Source organism: Mauremys mutica, chromosome 6 (assembly GCF_020497125.1).
Source record: "Mauremys mutica isolate MM-2020 ecotype Southern chromosome 6, ASM2049712v1, whole genome shotgun sequence".
NCBI lineage: Eukaryota > Metazoa > Chordata > Testudines > Geoemydidae > Mauremys > Mauremys mutica.
The window spans coordinates 95,621,938-95,638,973 of NC_059077.1; the positions used below are offsets into that span (position 1 = coordinate 95,621,938).

Below are 17,036 nucleotides of genomic sequence, written 5' to 3' on the forward strand. Positions count from 1 at the left end.
GCCGGATGAGGCAGTTGCGGGAACTTCAGCGGCACCGTCCCTAGAGGACAACCGGGTGCTTGAGCAGCTACTTAAGCGTGCCGCTCAGAGCCTACTGATCCAAATGGAGGAGATCGAGGTGGATGTAGATCCGGTAGTGGATATGCTGGCCCCCTCGGGCCATCTAGGGTTGCCCTACCATTGATCAGAACGATAGCTGATACGTCCCGCACCTTGTTGCAGACGCCAGCTTTGTTGGCCTCTATGGCCAAAAAGACAGAGGGGTGCTACTTTCTACCCTCCAAGGGCCATGAGCACCTATATACCCACCCTCCCCCGGACTCTCTGGTTGCGGATGCGGCCAACGAAAGGGAGCATCAGGGTTTCCAAGGGTCTACACCAAAGAACAGGGAGGCCAAGAAGTTGGACCTCTTTGGTAGAAAGGTGTACTCAACGGGAGGTCTGCAACTACGTATAGCCAACCAAGAGGCTATAGTGAGCCGGTATAGCCATAACATGTGCTCGGCCTTGTCCAAGTTCACTGAACTCCTCCCCCAGGAATCACGAACAGAATTTTCCGCTTTGGTAGAGGAAGGGAAGCTAATTTCCTGGGCATCCCTCCAAGCAGCTCTGGATGCGGCGGATGCAGCCTTCTGCACGCTGGCAACCGGGCTGGTCATGCGGCGAGGAGCCTGGCTTCAGGTCTTAGGCCTTCCACATGAGGTCCAACAGACCATCCAGGACCTCCCCTTCGAGGGGCTCATGCTCTTTTCCGAGTAAATGGACAAGAGGCTCTATAGCCTAAAGGACTCAAAGGCTACCTTACTCTCGCTAGGGTTGCACACCCCAGCCCCCCACACAGACAATTCAGGCCACAGCCAGTTCTGCGGCTGTACCATCCCCAGTACCACCCGGAGCCTTCACGTAGGCGAAGCAGAAACAGCAGGAGGCAGCAACAACAGCCCTCCGGCCAGTTGTCCGGCCAGCCACGGCCTCCGTCGGGGCCTAGACCCCAAATTTGATGGACTACCTGGAAGCTGGATCCAACCAACCCTACCTTTTCGTCACGTCTGTCCCCCTTCTATCATGCCTGGTCCCAAATCACATCGGACAGTTGGGTGCTCCGCACGGTAGAGAGAGGATATTCTATCCAATTCTCCTCCCTCTGCCTCACCAGCCCCCATCCCTGTCCCTCTTCGGGGACCCCTCTCATGAGCAACTTCTAATTCTGGAAGTGCAGTCCCTCCTCATAGTAGGAGCAGTGGAGGAAGTTCCTCAGGAACTCAGGGGCAGGGGTTTTTACTCCCAGTATTTCCTAATACCAAAGGTGAAAGGGTGCCTCAGACCCATTTTGGACTTGCGGCATCTGAACAAGTTTGTAAAGAAGCTCAAGTTCTGTATGGTCTCCCTGTCCTCCATCATCGCCTCCATGGATCCAAGAGACTGGTGGGCCGCCCTCGATTTGAAGGACGCGTACTTTCATATCGCAATAATCCCTCAGCACAGACGTTATCTCATACTGAGCAACACCCATCTCCAGTTCGCAGTCCTGCTTTTCGGCCTGTCAACGGCCCCAGGGGTCTTCACAAAGTGCATGGCAGTTGTAGCAGCTTTCCTGTGCAAGCACGGAATTCAGGTCTTTCCCTACCTGGACGATTGTCTCATCAAGGGCCGCTCCAAGGCACAGGTGGAGGCTCAGGTGGTCTTTATCAGACAGACCTTCCTTGAACTCGGTCTCCTGTTGAACAAGTCTACCCTGTCTCCTGTCCAATGGATAGAGTTCATAGGGGCAGTTCTGGACTCGACGCAGGCCAGAGCATTCCTGCCGGAGGCCAGGTTTCGGTCCATGTCCGACATCATCCTCGGTCTCCGCCGTTTCCCAACAACCACAGAGAGGAACTGCCTCCAGTTGCTGGGACATATGGCTACGTGCACCTACGTGGTGAGCCACGCCAGGCTCAGGCTGCGCCCTCTTCAGTCCTGGTTAGCGACTGCGTACCAACCAACCAGGGACGCGCTGGACTCGGTGGTGACACTTCCCCAAGTGGTGCTGGATTCCCTTCAGTGGTGGCCCGACCCGCGGGAAGTCTGTGCGGGAGTACCCTTCGCCAGCCCTCAGCCAGCCCTTTCCTTGGTGACAGACGCATCAGATCTGGGGTGGAGGGCACATCTCGGGAACCTCAGGACTCAAGGCCTTTGGTCCCCAGAGGACCTCTCCCTACACATCAACGTCAGGGAGCTATGGGCTGTTTGCCTTGCCTGCCTCACTTTCAAATCTCAATTGGCAGGCAGGTGCGTTGCATTCCTCATGGACAATACTTCAGCAATGTTCTATATCAACAAACGGGGGTGCACGCTCCTCTCTCCTGTGCCGGGAAGCCTCATGTTATGGGATTTTTGTGTATAATGGCATCCTACCTCCCGGGGGTGCAGAACGGACTGTCGGACAACCCTCAGCTGCTCATTCCATGGTCACGAGTAGTCCCTTCACCGAGACGTGGCACGCTCAATCTTCCGTCTCTGGGGTTATCCCCAGATAGACCTGTTTGCCTCGAGGGACAACAGGAAGTGTTGAAGGTTCTGCTCCCTCATGGGGCACAGTCCAGAGTCTCTAACGGATGCCTTCCTCCTCTCGTGGGAAGGCAGTCTGCTTTACGCCTTCCCTCTGATCCCCATGGTCCACAGGGTACTCCTCAAGATACGCAGGGATCACGCTCACGTCATACTGATAGCGCCGGTGTGGCCGTGCCAGCATTGGTACACGTCGCTGCTGCACATGTCTATACAGGCGCCCCTCACGTTGCCCCTACTCCCAGACCTGTTCACGCATGATCAGGGCCACCTCCGCCACTCGAACGTGAAGTCACTCCACCTCACAGCCTGGATGCTCCGTGGCTAAACCCAGTGGAAATGCAGTGCTCGCAGCAGGTCAGACAAGTCCTCGATAGCAGAAAACTCTCCACCAGTGCCACATACATGGCCAAGTGGAAACGTTTTTCCATCTGGGCTGAACAGCAGGGACAGGCTCCATTGCTCACCCTGATCCCTCTCATCCTTGATTACCTACTCCAGTTGAGACAGCGGGGACTTTCCCTCTCTCTGGTTCGGGTCCCTCTGGTGGCCATCTCTGCATTCCACCCAGGAGCTGAAGGTAGTTCAGTCTTCACAAACCCATTGGTTTGTCGCTTCCACAAGGGCCTTTCGAGCTGCTGGCTACGTGCTCTTTGCTATATCTCTCCTATAAGGTCTCATTCCTCGTGGCCGTCACCTCGGCCAGGAGGGTATTGGAGCTCAGAGCGCTGACATCTGAGCCTCCATACACGGTCTTCCACAGAGACAACGTCCAACTCAGGCCACACCCAGCGTTCCTTTTGAAGGTGGTCTCCAATTCCACATGGGTCAGGACATTTTTCTCCCAGTGTTCTACCCTAAGCCACACTCCTCCAACGCAGAGTGTAGGCTGCATTCCCTGGACGTTCGCAGGGCCCTAGCATTCTATATTGAATGAACTAAACCGTTCAGGAAATCAACCCAACTCTTTGTAGCTGTGGCCCGCGGGATGAAGGGGCTCCCCATCTCTTCACAGCGTATCTCCTCGTGGATCACGGCTTGCATCTATGAATGCTACAATCAGGCCAAGGTTCCTGCCCCGCCAATCACAGCCCACTCCACAAGGGCACAGGCCTCTGCTGCGGCGTTCCTGGCTCAGGTCCCGACACAGGAGATATGCAGGGCTGCCACATGGTCCTCAATCCACACATTCACGTCACACTATGCCATCACACACCAGGCCAGAAACGATGCAGCTCCAATCAGCAGTGAACTACCACCCCACCACCTAAACTCAGGCTTGTGAGTCACCTGCTTGGAATGCACATGAACAATCACTCGAAGAAGAAAAAACGGTTACTCACCTTTTTGTAACTTGTTCTTCAAGATGTGTTGTTCATGTCCATTGCAATACCCACCCTCCTGCACCTCTGTTGGAGTGCTGGCATGGAGGCGCCATTCCAGGGAGTGCCAGAGCCGACACTACGGACACTGCTATGGGAAAATCTTTGGCTGGCGTGCACGTGGCGCACACCTGCTTGGAATGGACATGAACAACGCATCTCGAAGAACAACAGTTACAAAAAGGTGAGTAACCATTTTTTCATAATCAATTTATTATTTATATTTATAACAAACATCTTTCCAAATTGTTAAAGGTCCTGTAGAATAACTAAAACCACAGTATCAAGTCACTTCAGCTGTTATTGGCTTAAAATAACTCTACCTAAAGCCTCATAATCAAAACTCCTTCTGTGAACCCCAATCTCTCAGCCTGGCCCAAAATGCCCAAAAGAAGACGTGAACTTTGCAGGTTGATCAGACGGTTAATGTATACTGAAGGGAATTCAAGAACTGACTGGCATTGTCAAGTTCCTCTCCCTTCCTGTTTAAAGTGAGATAGTCCCAGCACTTCTGCTGAACAAAGCTGTGATTGAATATTGTGAAACTCACACTCAGTGATCTCAAGCCTTACAAAAACTGAATCTAAATTACCTTGCACTGCAATGGACAAAGAAGTAGGAGAAAATATTTTAAATGTTAAATATTTTATATTTAAATATATTAAATATTTATATTTTCAGTAGCTTAGTCCCCAAATGTAACTGACCTAGAGCAGTTTAATCTGTGGCTGAATATCCCTACTTTTAAAACTAACTGTTATTAATAGAAAAGACCACTTCTTGATTGTAATCACTATATATAAAAAGTGTGCATGCAAAGCCATTTGATAAATTGACCTATTATATTATACCTTTAAATGTTTCTTTTCTCACTTCCTAGGACCTATAAGTCATCTTCCTAGGACTTATTTCAAGCAGGTCCCTGTTTTAAAAAAGAACCTGTCAAAGAAACATGACCATCTTCTCCCTTAAAATTACACTGTCCTGATAGGCAGAACAAACAATATTCATTGTGGCACCAATAAAAAATGTTTATACTTAAAAATGTTACTACTTTAAATTCTAATATCACACATCTTAAAGGCCTAGAAACTGGTTTTTCATCCAGTGGAAAGGAGAAACTTGCAGCTTCCTAAAATTGTTCTCTTATTAGTCATAAAAAACACTATTTTAGAAGGAAGGAGGCTCCCTAAGAGATCTCCCTGGTTTAGATTTATGGTAACTAAACACATCTGGCATTACAAGAGGAGGAATGAAAAAGTAGTCTGAATAATAATTTTAAAGTGTCTAAAACATTCCATATGTATAAATTATATACTTAAAATATATGGCTATATCATATACATAATGTTTTTTTAAAAAACAAGTATATTAATGCAACATTTAGTTTATAAACTTCAGTGCACAAAAGTTAGGGAATAAAAGAATAAACTGATATAGCAATAAAACAACCTCATAGTAATATACACTTGTTTATATTTGCATATGTGGCACTAAATTGTCAAAAATTGCTTGGGCACAAATTTGTGCATGCCAGACAGTGCCCTCAGGGGGGAGACAGGTTAAAAGTTATTATTAAAGTTTCATCCATCTTTCTTTCTCTAGACCTCCTCAATTATAAGTGAAAGCTCATGCTGTTGACCATATTTATGGACTGTACTGGCCTTGCTGCTCTTCAGCATCTGGACCATTGTTTCTCCCTCATACCACTACCCTCCCCACTGCCACTTGCTCTTTTTTTTAAAGTTCCTTTGTGGAGAAAACACAGAATATGAAGCAAAGTTGAAGAAAGAACATTAGCCTTTTACATGGAAATTTCAATGAGGAATTTTGCAGACATTCATTTACCATATAATCATTTTCTACAGAGTCCTGCTTGTAAATAAATACCTACTAGTTTAGCCTTGTGTTCCATGAATCAGTAACATAAATATGAACACACATTTATACACAGTATTTATGTAGTCCTATTGACTTAACAATAAGCATGCGCATATGTCTTTGCCATTGAAGCCATAGTATGTGTAATGTGTATGATTACCCTAAATAATAAAGGCATCCTGACTAGTCAGTGAAGATTACACTAGTCCAAATTACTATAGCTACGTGTGCCTCAATAATCAAACTGAAAATTGCATGTAATTTACATAGAGCGAGAGTAAATATGTCATTTTATCAGTATTTTAAATATTTACATAGGATAACTTTAGGACCTTTTGAAAATATGGTATTTTAAAAGTATACTAATGTCTATGCTAAATATGTAACATATTTTGAATTTGTTGCTTTGTTTTCAGAGCTACAGATTCATCTGATGATGTGACGAGTCTGCGCCCACCTCGTTTCTTTTGTGAGGATGGAGTTATTAGACCTTACAGGTTAAGGGATGGGACCGGAAGTCAGATGTTACAGGTGAAGCAACTGAAACATAATTTTTGATATTTATAACATGTAGTCTCATTTGTATCTTCATTGCATGGGTTTTATGGCCAGTCTTGCAAGATTTTATAGAAAGACAGCTAACACATGCCCTTTCAGAGAGAACTTGCAGTATAATTTATATCACAGCATCCTTAATTATGCATATGTTGCCAAAGTGACTTAAATAAGAGAAACGCTTGTGTTCATGTGTTTTAGGCTTTTTAGTTTTGTTACAACAGCTGCGGTAAGCGTAGTTTTTCTTTTAGTAACTTTTTTTATATTGTGCATTTAGATAAAGTTAAGGCACAATGATATTTTTGCCTGAATTTTAATTGATTAAACTCTTCAGCAACCACTGTGTTTTTTAATTAAAAATGTGAAAGTAATGTTTTTGCAGAAATTTGTATTTGAGATACATGGACAGTAACTATATTTATATCACACTGCTTCAGTTAAAAGCATTTCAGTAATTTTTCACTGTAGCATTGTTCATATCCAAAAATCTAAACTTGTAACTTATTAGATGAGCTGAGCTGCTGTTAGTCACGTCATAATTTTTTTAATAGTGTGATATTTTAATAATTTGAGATGCTTCCTGTTTTACTTTAACCACCTTTAATGGAAAGTTAATTCATAATTCTAACATTAGAGTTAAAGTACTTTGAACTGATTTTACAGTATGTCCATAAATAAGGTGGAAAATTCCTATAATCTAATTGTCTTTCATTATCATAGAAACTGAATTTTAAAAATATTCACACCGGGGAAATGACAAAATCAATAGCTGCTAATTGAATACAAATTGGAGACGGCAGATAGGATGTTCTAATATATATATGAAAACCTTCTATTAGAGATTTCCCTTCAATACCCTAGCAGTGTGCTGGAATTCCTGAGATTCAGAGATGAATTTGAGAAAAAGTAGGTCACCTTGTACAAGATGGATGAGAAGTTACATAGCCAAACATTTTCAAAAGTATTTGTTACCTGGGTAGGGTTTTTGTTTCACTTAGAACATATTTTGAGATGCTGCATGGTGCGTCATTTATATGAAATTAGGGTCAGTCTGTTTCTGTGTATTCTGCTGTATTTTCTCTACTGCCTCCTACTAAGGGGTGCTTTTCTGAATCAAAATATTCTAAAATTGAAATTGCTAAACTGAGTTAATATTATATCTTACTATGGAGTTCCTCTTCAACATTCTTTGAAGATCCTGTAACGCTAAGGGCTATAATCTTGCTTTTTTCTCTCATGATGCAGTTTATATTTCCTGTGCTATTATCTTGCAAAATACGTACTAACAAACAGCACGGCCTTAACTGGCAAACCATTAAAAACTGCTACTGATAAACAGCACAAAAAGGCCTAGTCACTATACTTCCTCTTTCTGATAAGACAGTAGGGTTCTTGATGTATTTCCCCTTTGATATTTCATGCCATGCTAGTGAAGCAGAATGCTAACAAGACTAAGTCCAACTCCTTGAATACAAATTATATAATTATTTTGTATTGTTTATGCTCTACCTTAATTTTGCAAGTGTTTGGATTAGATGATAACGTTCATTTGTGAGCAAATTAGTAGTTTTGAGAGGACCCTGAAGGCGCTGTCTGATAGATTGATTCAAGATGTGTAATTCTACTTTTTATGCTGTCTAGATGAGTACAATCCCATCACAATTTTTCAAATGGAAAAAAGATAGAGGGAAAAAAAATCTTCTATTTCTCTAATGGTTCTGTTTTTTAAATTAAATAATAAGATAAAATGAGGAGTGTATTTAGATTATCATCCTATACCTTGGAGAATATTCTGATGCCCCTCGCATTCAAGTGACTTTAATCTTCAGAGAAATGCAATAGTCACCTTAAGCATGTTCCTTTTATGAAATAGGATTTACACATTAAAGCTCTAATCTTGCAATAAGATATATGGAGGCAGATCCCTATGCTTACGCAGAGCCCTACTGAAATCATTAGGTCTTTGTGCAAGTGCAGTATTCTTCCTGTGGGCAACAAGTTTCAGGATTAGGGTTTAATAAATCTTTGGTGATTCATTTGCTGATTATTATAGACAGGTGTATGACTCCATTAACAGGGGATTGGAACACTTCTATTGTATCCTGAATTCAGAAGCCATTTCAGAATTTGTCTGCTTTTTAAAAACTAACTAACTTGCCAGCGTAAACTAACACTTCTGCTTTTTTTCTTCCCTTATCATGCTTGCAGAAAAGACAGGCCTACAGGGAATGGACTAAGAATCACAATAGTAGTGATGATGATGATGATGATAATGACAGTTAGGAAAATATGCACCATTACAAATGCATGAGTTTGTCACATTAATTGGACTCTTAGTTTATACTATTAAATGTTGTTGCTGTCATGACTGCCATAGAAAGTAACTTTTTTATTTTAATTTTTGTCTTTTAAAAGTTGTACAAAAATATAGGCAAACAAAAAGAGATCATATTTAAGCAGAGAAATTAAAATATATTAAATATATTTATGTACTAAGTTGACAGGAGCTAATGTTATACTCGGATTTAATGATATTGTTGCGGGCAAATTTCCATAAATTATAATTAATCTGTTTTTTCCATTTTCCTCAGAGTTTTGTTTAATATTTTTTTAATTTTAAATCATCATTTGTTAGCTAAGATGCCTTTATAATATACGTGCATTCAGTGTAATCTTTTTGAGCTGTACTGTGCTTATTGATATTAAAAATGCTGTTTAATATTTTGCATTCTGTTTATTTGATATTTCAAAAATATTTTGTCTGACTTTCTTTTAATAACAATAAACTTGTTTAAAGTTTATGTAAAAAAAATCGATTCATCTGTTCTGTTCCAACATCATCACTCACATTTCCCAGAATTAGATTATGTAAAAGAATAAGATTATAGAATATTGCTATGATTGTCCTAGAAAGGTTAGTTTAAAAAAAACTTATTAAAATTCATGTAATCATTTTGATTTTTCATTCATCATTTCATTTTCAAGATAACTGGTTCTTAAACATTCATTTTAGTTTACATATGTTGAATTTTTCAGTAAAATGTGGATCCTCCTAAATTCCTTTGTTGCCAGCTTAGAAGATTTGGTTCTTCATATAAAGTGAAGCATTCTTTTTAGAAGGCATTTATACTGTCATTTACTCCAAAAATTATTATGTAAATGCATTTTGGGAATACGGCCATACTTGTTTTAGTCTTGTACGTTATTTTGTATAGTAACATTTTATAAAACATACAGATCCTCATTAAACTAGGTGGAAAATGCAGAACACAAAATAACAAAAGGCATACACAGTACAGTATTAGATTGCAAATTTTCAGTTGTCATTGTTAAATGTTCTTTGTTTCTTTGACAAGTAAGTGTTTATTTACATTTCTTTACTTACTAGTCAGCTTGCATATTTTTCTCTAAACCAGTTGATCTTCTATACATCTAAATTTAGGTATTAAGGGGCAAGGGGGCATTATAAAAGCATTTAGAATACGTTTGTCTAGTAGTATGTGTTGTGTAAACCAACTGTTTATTCAAATATCAGCAAGAGGATTGTCCCAAAAAAACCTTCACTCTTTAGTGCCAACTAAAACCTTATCATATTTACCGAAAGAGTCAGCCTCCTCCAGTGCATCCTGTTATTTCCTTACAGCTTCTGATGGGAGAATTACTTTACAGTTCAGACTGCTCATCCTGATTTTCATGCTGTTGCTACTTCATATGCTTTAGAACAGGGGTAGGCAACCTATGGCACGGGTGCCGAAGGCAGCACGCGAGCTAATTTTTCAGTGGAACTCTCACTGCCCAGGTCCTGGCCACCGGTCTGGGGGCTCTGCATTTTAATTTAATTTTAAATGAAGCTTCTTAAACATTTTAAAAACCTTATTTACTTTACATACAACAATAGTTTAGTTATATATTATAGACTTTAGAAAGAGACCTTCTAAAAATGTTAAAATGTATTACTGGCATGCGAAACCTTAAATTAGAGTGCATAAATTAAGACACGACACACCGCTTCTGAAAGGTTGCCGACCCCAGCTTTAGAAGCTGTTGCTCAGTTTGCACTCTTGGGCAGTGGGTGTAGGGATGAACATTGAAACTCCAGATAATAGTGAGGAAACTTGATTTGAAAACTCATTTCAAAGGGAACTACTGATGCAGAAGATCATTATGTACTTCACACTACTGGTTTTTCTACAATATTGGACTCTTCAAGGGAAATATCACAAAAATGGTTTAGAGAAAATGTTGCATTTTATTACTGCCTTGAGATTCTGCAGGAAGACTATGGTAGTATATCAGACATACATTTATATTATAATATACTGTATTTGAAGAAAGCAGAGGAAAAAGTGTGCATTCTTTAACCTGAAAAAATTCATGTTGTGCCTAAAAGGGGAAATAGTTTTAAGTTCATCCTTCTGAAAAGGTCAACTATAGTATTTAACATTCCCATTATGCTTTATTAGATTTATTGCTACTAAACTGTAGCTTTAAATTCAACATCTGACATTTTCTTTTTCTTTTTGTGCATTTTTAGCATGTATAATTGGCTTTTTTAGTATAGTTCCTTCTATTTTTGCTTTAGGTCCAACTTCCACTTCACTTGATAGTGGCATACTTGCTAAATCAGGGAATCTCAGTTTTATTTCCTTCATAATGAGAGACACCTTTAAGTAAATGGAAATAAGTGTTTGCTTTTAATTCAACTGTGCAGATTAACTGTAAAAATGTCATTGAGTTCCATGTTTCTTGTGACTCAGTGATTTCATATCAAATTGGCTCAGTTTATAAGTATAGGAACTAAAAGTCAGGTTCTTTTCTTTTTTGAGTAGATTTAGCCACATATTCCACATTTAGGTGTGTGCACACCCAGCACCCCAGAGCTGGAGAATTTTGCCTAGCGGTACCTGTACGAAGCGGCACGCCTGCTTCGTGCTCATTGCCCCTCTCCTGGCTATATGAAGCAGCACCACCTCAACACCCCTCAGTTCTTTCTTACTGTCCGTGGTTGGAGTTGTAACTCCGCGTGGTTCTTAAGCTCACAATCTCTCTCTAACTCTTAGTGACTTTTTCTAGTTCTGTATAGTTAGTCCCCTTCGTGTTAGTTAGATTTAGTTAACTATTTCCCTAGTGAAGCCCTCACTAGGATTCAATTTGTAAATTGTTTACAAAATGGACTCAGATGGCTAGGAACCTTCACCTAAAGCAGCACCACCTCAGACAGGCCTTGTGGCCTGCCTTGGCGCCGAGGCCTGTGTCGGATCGGAGGCTGTCATCGGGTTCTGAGAGTGCTTCCATTTTGTGCTGTGGAACCAGACTCTGGCGAAGAAATGGAGGGAGCTGCTCCCCATCGAGTGCACTGAGGAAAAGGTCTCATAAGACCAATCGTGATCACTCCAGGTCTTGTGGAGACTCTTCTGCCTCCTCCAGAACTGGCACAGTATTAATGCTGGTGTGCAGGATGAAGCAGGTCCCTCTAACTGCTCCCCACCACCACTCAGGGAGGTCAGAGTTCCTTTACTGTCAACTCCTGTTCCAGCCCCAGGCCGTCCATTGAGTCCAGTACCAATGAGGGTGATGCTGGCACTGGCTGTTTCCACGCCAGCAGCATATCAGGCAGCAATGGACTTCTTCCACCTTTCTATCCCAGTCTCTCCTTTGGTCCAGGACTTGCTGGGGCTATGTTGTTTATAACCTTGCTGGCTGGGTGAGCTGCTGAACCTTTGGATCTGTCGGCACCACACCTTGATGTTTCCCTTCCGCAGTCCGTGGAAGTGGGTCCGGGAAACTCCTTGGTACAGTCCATTATGCACTGCTGATGTTACTGTGGCGGTACTCACCACCTTCCACTTCAACACTGTTAGCTACTTAGGTATTGCCGCTGACTTCAGGGTCGATGCCGCTCTTGGCACTGGGAACAACAGAAGCATATTCAATGCCAGAGGTACCGTTTCAACCATCTGTACCAGTCCCAGCCTCTTTCTGGGTGACATGAATTTGAACTATTACTCACACCCTCAAGACTGCCTCCACCTTTATCCCTCGAAACCCAACACTCCTTGGTGTCAGGGTTGGGTTCTTTCTTCTCTCACTCTCCATCACCTGGTCCACGTCGGGGGCTGTCCATGGTGAGCCATGGGTACCAGGATTGTCATTTCTGTGTGTTCTTTCCTAAGCTACATTCACCTCTAGATCAGCAGCATCTCCATACATTAGATGTGAGATGATGTCTAGCTTTCTATCTGGACAGAACTAAACCGTTTTGTGCTTCGCCTCACCTGTTGGTGTCATATACGGATTGTAACATCCTTTATCAATCGTGCATATGTAATAGCTTTGACTACACCTTCTTAGCAGGTGCGAGCTCATTCTGCGAGAGTGCAACCTAAATCAATAGCATTCCTTGGTGACATCCCAGTATTGGACATTTGCAGGGCTGACTTGTAGTTGTCGATACATATATTTAGGAACCATTATGCCATTACGGCATCATCCAGAGATGATGCAGACTTTTGGAGGGCAGTCCTGTAATCCTTGTTTAGATAGACTCCAAGCCCCATTTTCTGTGGATACTTCTCATGAGTCACCAAAGTGGAATGCATGGCTGCATCTGCTCGAAGAAGAAGAAACGGTTACTTACTGTACCTGTGCAGCTTCAAGATGTGATGCAAGCATATATTCCATGATCCACCCTCCATCCCCTTTGCATCGGACTCTAGTATCTGGGCATTCAGTGCAAAGGAACTGAGGAGTGTCGAGACATCACTGCCTCATATAGCCAAGGAAAGGGCTATGAGCACAAGTCACCACCGCCACCACCTACAGGTACTGCAAGACAAAATTTGCCACCTCTGGTTCTCTGGGTGCGCACACACCTAAGTGGAATACAAATCTGCATCACATCTTAAAGAAGCGCAGTTAAAGTAAGTAACCGTTTCTTCTAAATTGTGATGATTCTGGCTCATATGTTCATGGTATGGCCACTCCTTGAATACTGTGTGCAATTCTGGTTGCCTCATTTTAGAAATGGAAAGGCGCTGCGAGGCGCAACAATGATGAGTGGTATGGAACAGCTTCCATACAAGGAGAGAGTCAAAAGCCTGAGACCTTTCAGTTTATAAAAGAAATGAGTACGGGCAATATAATAGAAGTCTATAAAATCATGAATGGTGTGGTGAAAGTGAATAGGGAAATGTTATTTGCCCCTTCACATACACAAAAACTAGGAGTTACCTGATGAAATTAATATGATTTTAAACAAAAGGAAGTACCTCTTTACACAATGCACGGTCAATCTGTGGAACTCGTTGCCATGGGACATTGTGAAGACGAAAAATATAACTGGGTTCAAAAAAATAATTAGACAAGTTCATGGAGGATAGGTCCATCAATGGCTATTAGCCAAGATGGTAAGGGGCGCAACCTCCTGTTCCAGATGTCCCTAAACTTCCAACTGCCAGAAGCTGGGACTGGACAACAGGATGGATCACTCGATAATTGCTGTGTTCTTTTCATCTCCTGTGAAGCATCTGGCACCAACCACTGTCAGAGACAGGATACTGGGCTAGATGGACCAGTTGTCTTCCCAGTATAGCATTTTGTATGTTCTTATATTATCACTAGTATTCCTGATGCAGTCAAAGTATTAGAGGTGTATAGTTAATGTGCATTTGAGACAAATACCACTTGACATCTCGAGGCAAAGATTCTGAATTTAGATCTTAATCAGTATAAACTGATTCTTTAAAGAATTCTGCTCAGTCTCCTATAGTTCTGTTGGTTCTGCAGTACTAAGAATAGTAAAAAGCAGAGGGGTGTGTGTGTTTTATATGTAGTGTTGTAGACATGTTGGTTTATTAGACCAACTTCTGTTGGTGAGAGAGACCAGCATTTGAGTTGCACAGAGCTCTTTCTCAGGTCATGTGTAACTCGAAAGCTTGTCTCTCTCACCAACAGAAGTTGGTCCAGTAAAAGATACTACCTTTCCTACCTTGTCTCTCTCTATATATAAAATATGGAGCCACTCTTAAAATGTCACTTTTTCTGACCATAATTGCACTTTTTAAAGCACTGTTTTTATCAAATCAGGAAAAAAAATTGTGTTTGGATGTTTCACCTGCTCCCACCGCAAATAGCCTGTTCTGGATAGGGTTGTAGATGGAAAAGGAATACTCCATGCTTAGAGCAAGTAACAACAGATTGACATAGCCTGATGCTAGCAGAGGTACCATTTTTCTCCGAACACTCAGAAACAAACATTATGATAGATAATTAACAATATCAAATATAAACAGAGCCCTGATCTCTATTCTTTATACACCCAAAATCTCCTACTGAAGTTAGCAGTTTTGTTTGCACAAGTAAAGCAGAAACAGAAACATGCTGCTATTGCTATAATTTAGCTTGGAGTAGCAAATTCTGTTCACCAATTTTTTATTTTTGTTTTGTTAAGGCTTTAGGAACACTTGTCAAACTTATGATGTCATGCACAGTTCATTCATTTAAACTGATGTCATGAAGGATTTCTGATTGTGTTATACAGGGTATCTATATTCTAGTTGCTATAACAGCTTGATATGAGTGTGTCGAAGGATTTTTACTTGGTACTACTAAGACTTACTTTAGACAGTTAAAGTTACCAGACTACATAAACATGGATTAAGCCTTGCTGTACATTTAATTAACTTGTTTACTATATTGTAACTATTTACTATAGCATAGCTTCTTTCATTCATCACTAAATTACTTTCACCTGTGGAATTCAGAGGTGATCCTTTGTTGCTGGGGTCTCCGGGACTAAGTGCTTCCTAGCCACCAGATTTTCTGCCTCCAGCTGCAGGACAAGTTGGCTGTTCAGTTTCTCATGAGCATTTTGTTTTATAAGTTTAATTTTTTTCATTAGTTTTCATGCAATAATGACTTCATTTCAGCTTCTAGCTCCTCTCTCTCTTTTCTGAGGTAAGGAATTAGGCCTCTGGTTTCCCTGGAATAGCACCTCTTGAATGGGTTCCTCTCTCCTTCATTGCGGCAGCAGAGAAGCCGTACAAGCATCAAGCCAACTCTGAGATGTTTAGGCAGCTTTTCAGAATGCTTAAAGGGCAAGCTGTGAGCTTCTGCCAGAAACCATTGACCCTGGCTCTGCCAGGATATGAGCTTGAGAAGGCAAGCGTCTGCTGCCCTGCTGCCACAAGCTGCTAACCCTCGCTCTGCCAGGTCCTTGGGTTTTGAGTGAGAGAAGTGTGTAGATCCTTGACCCCGGCCTGAAGCCATAACTCGACCATGGGAGGTTCAGCAAGGAGCATGAGTCCCACAGAGAGAAGAGCCCCTGAACAAGCAATGAGGGGTAAGTCTGATAAATTCCAGAGACTTCAGATCCCGAAAAAGCAGAAGCAAGTGTCTCCTTCGTAAACTACCAATATGTATTGTTAATGAGTAAACCATGTAAAAATTGTGGTTTAAAGCCTTTCTCCTTTGCCTTCTAACCCTTAGGGTGAGAGGGAATTTTTGCTGGGTTTTTTTCTCCTCAGAGGGGCTGTTTTACAATGCCTCTCTGTCAGGCTCTTTCCCACCCTGCAGTATGTGTGGGCAGAGAAGCATGTTTCTCCTGTGAAACCCTGCTTCAGGTTGCAGTCTAATGGATCTTGTGCCTGTCTGGCTTTCAGCCCACAGATCCTTACTCTGCCAGGGAAAGGTGCTTAGTCTGATGAGTGGGAAGGGGTCTCTCTCTCTCTCCACCCTTCCCACTTTCCATTGGCTAGCTTGCATTAAAATGTCACAAACATTCCAGACACTGATCAGAAGGGAGGCACGTGAGTACCTATTTCCTTGACAGCTGCACTATAATGGGAATACAGGGAGGTTAGTGAGAAATCACTTTCCGTGTTCAAAATGACCCCTGCTTTACTCAGAGTATTACTCTCAGTGATACTAAGTCAGTCTGAAAGTGGACCTAGCCCGCCTGAGAAAGCAGGCAGGCATCCTTTCAGGTGCTTGGGGATGTGTAGCAAGCTGTTCCCACAATCAGGGTTTCTGTACCAGTACCCCTCGTTGGTTGCTGGGTTCACACACCATGATGTGTAGTGTGCTGCCTCTCCCCATACACAGCCAGGGGAAGTACCACAAACACACCATCCAAAAAAAAGAGTTAAACATAAAGGAATTTCATAAGTTCTGTGAACCTGAGGTTGCAGCAGGATTCCCACCAGTGGAAGACATAGTTCCTTCCATTCTGAAGGTGTGACTTTCTTCCAAAAGACCCCAGGGAGAATAAGAGTGAAGACATACTGCACAGCAATTTTAGTGCGTCAGCTATAACCATTCAGACAAACATTTGGAATGAGGGGCCTTTGGTTCTATTCTGGTCAAATCACTTGATGTGACTTGTCACAAGAGCAATGGTTCCTAATTCAGTAGCTACAAGGAAGTCATGTTAGCAATAGGGTCATCCTAAACAGATATCTTGGGCATGCAAATTTACAGATGAGGAACTGTTCAGGGAAACAGAAAAATCAGTGGAGTAACTGAGATAGCAGAGAGGCCTCTACTCTCACTATCAAAGCCAGCATAGTCAACACCAAGAGTATTCAAGAAGGGACTATTCCCCAATCAGAGTTAAAATTCTGGAGAAGAAGCTCCCAAGAAAACATTTTATTTATATATATATATATATAT

The 17,036-nt window shown here is 42.0% G+C and overlaps 1 protein-coding gene across 2 annotated transcripts in view; it reads left to right on the top strand.

Moving 5' to 3' along the window:
- The window catches only part of VPS13A (vacuolar protein sorting 13 homolog A), a 302,560-nt gene that overhangs the window by 257,040 nt on the left and 28,484 nt on the right, over window positions 1-17,036 (top strand). For both annotated transcript variants that reach the window (XM_045020500.1, XM_045020501.1), the window contains one exon: window positions 6,230-6,344. In XM_045020500.1, the coding sequence (XP_044876435.1) occupies window positions 6,230-6,344 (115 nt within the window). The remainder of the gene's footprint in view (window positions 1-6,229; window positions 6,345-17,036) is intronic.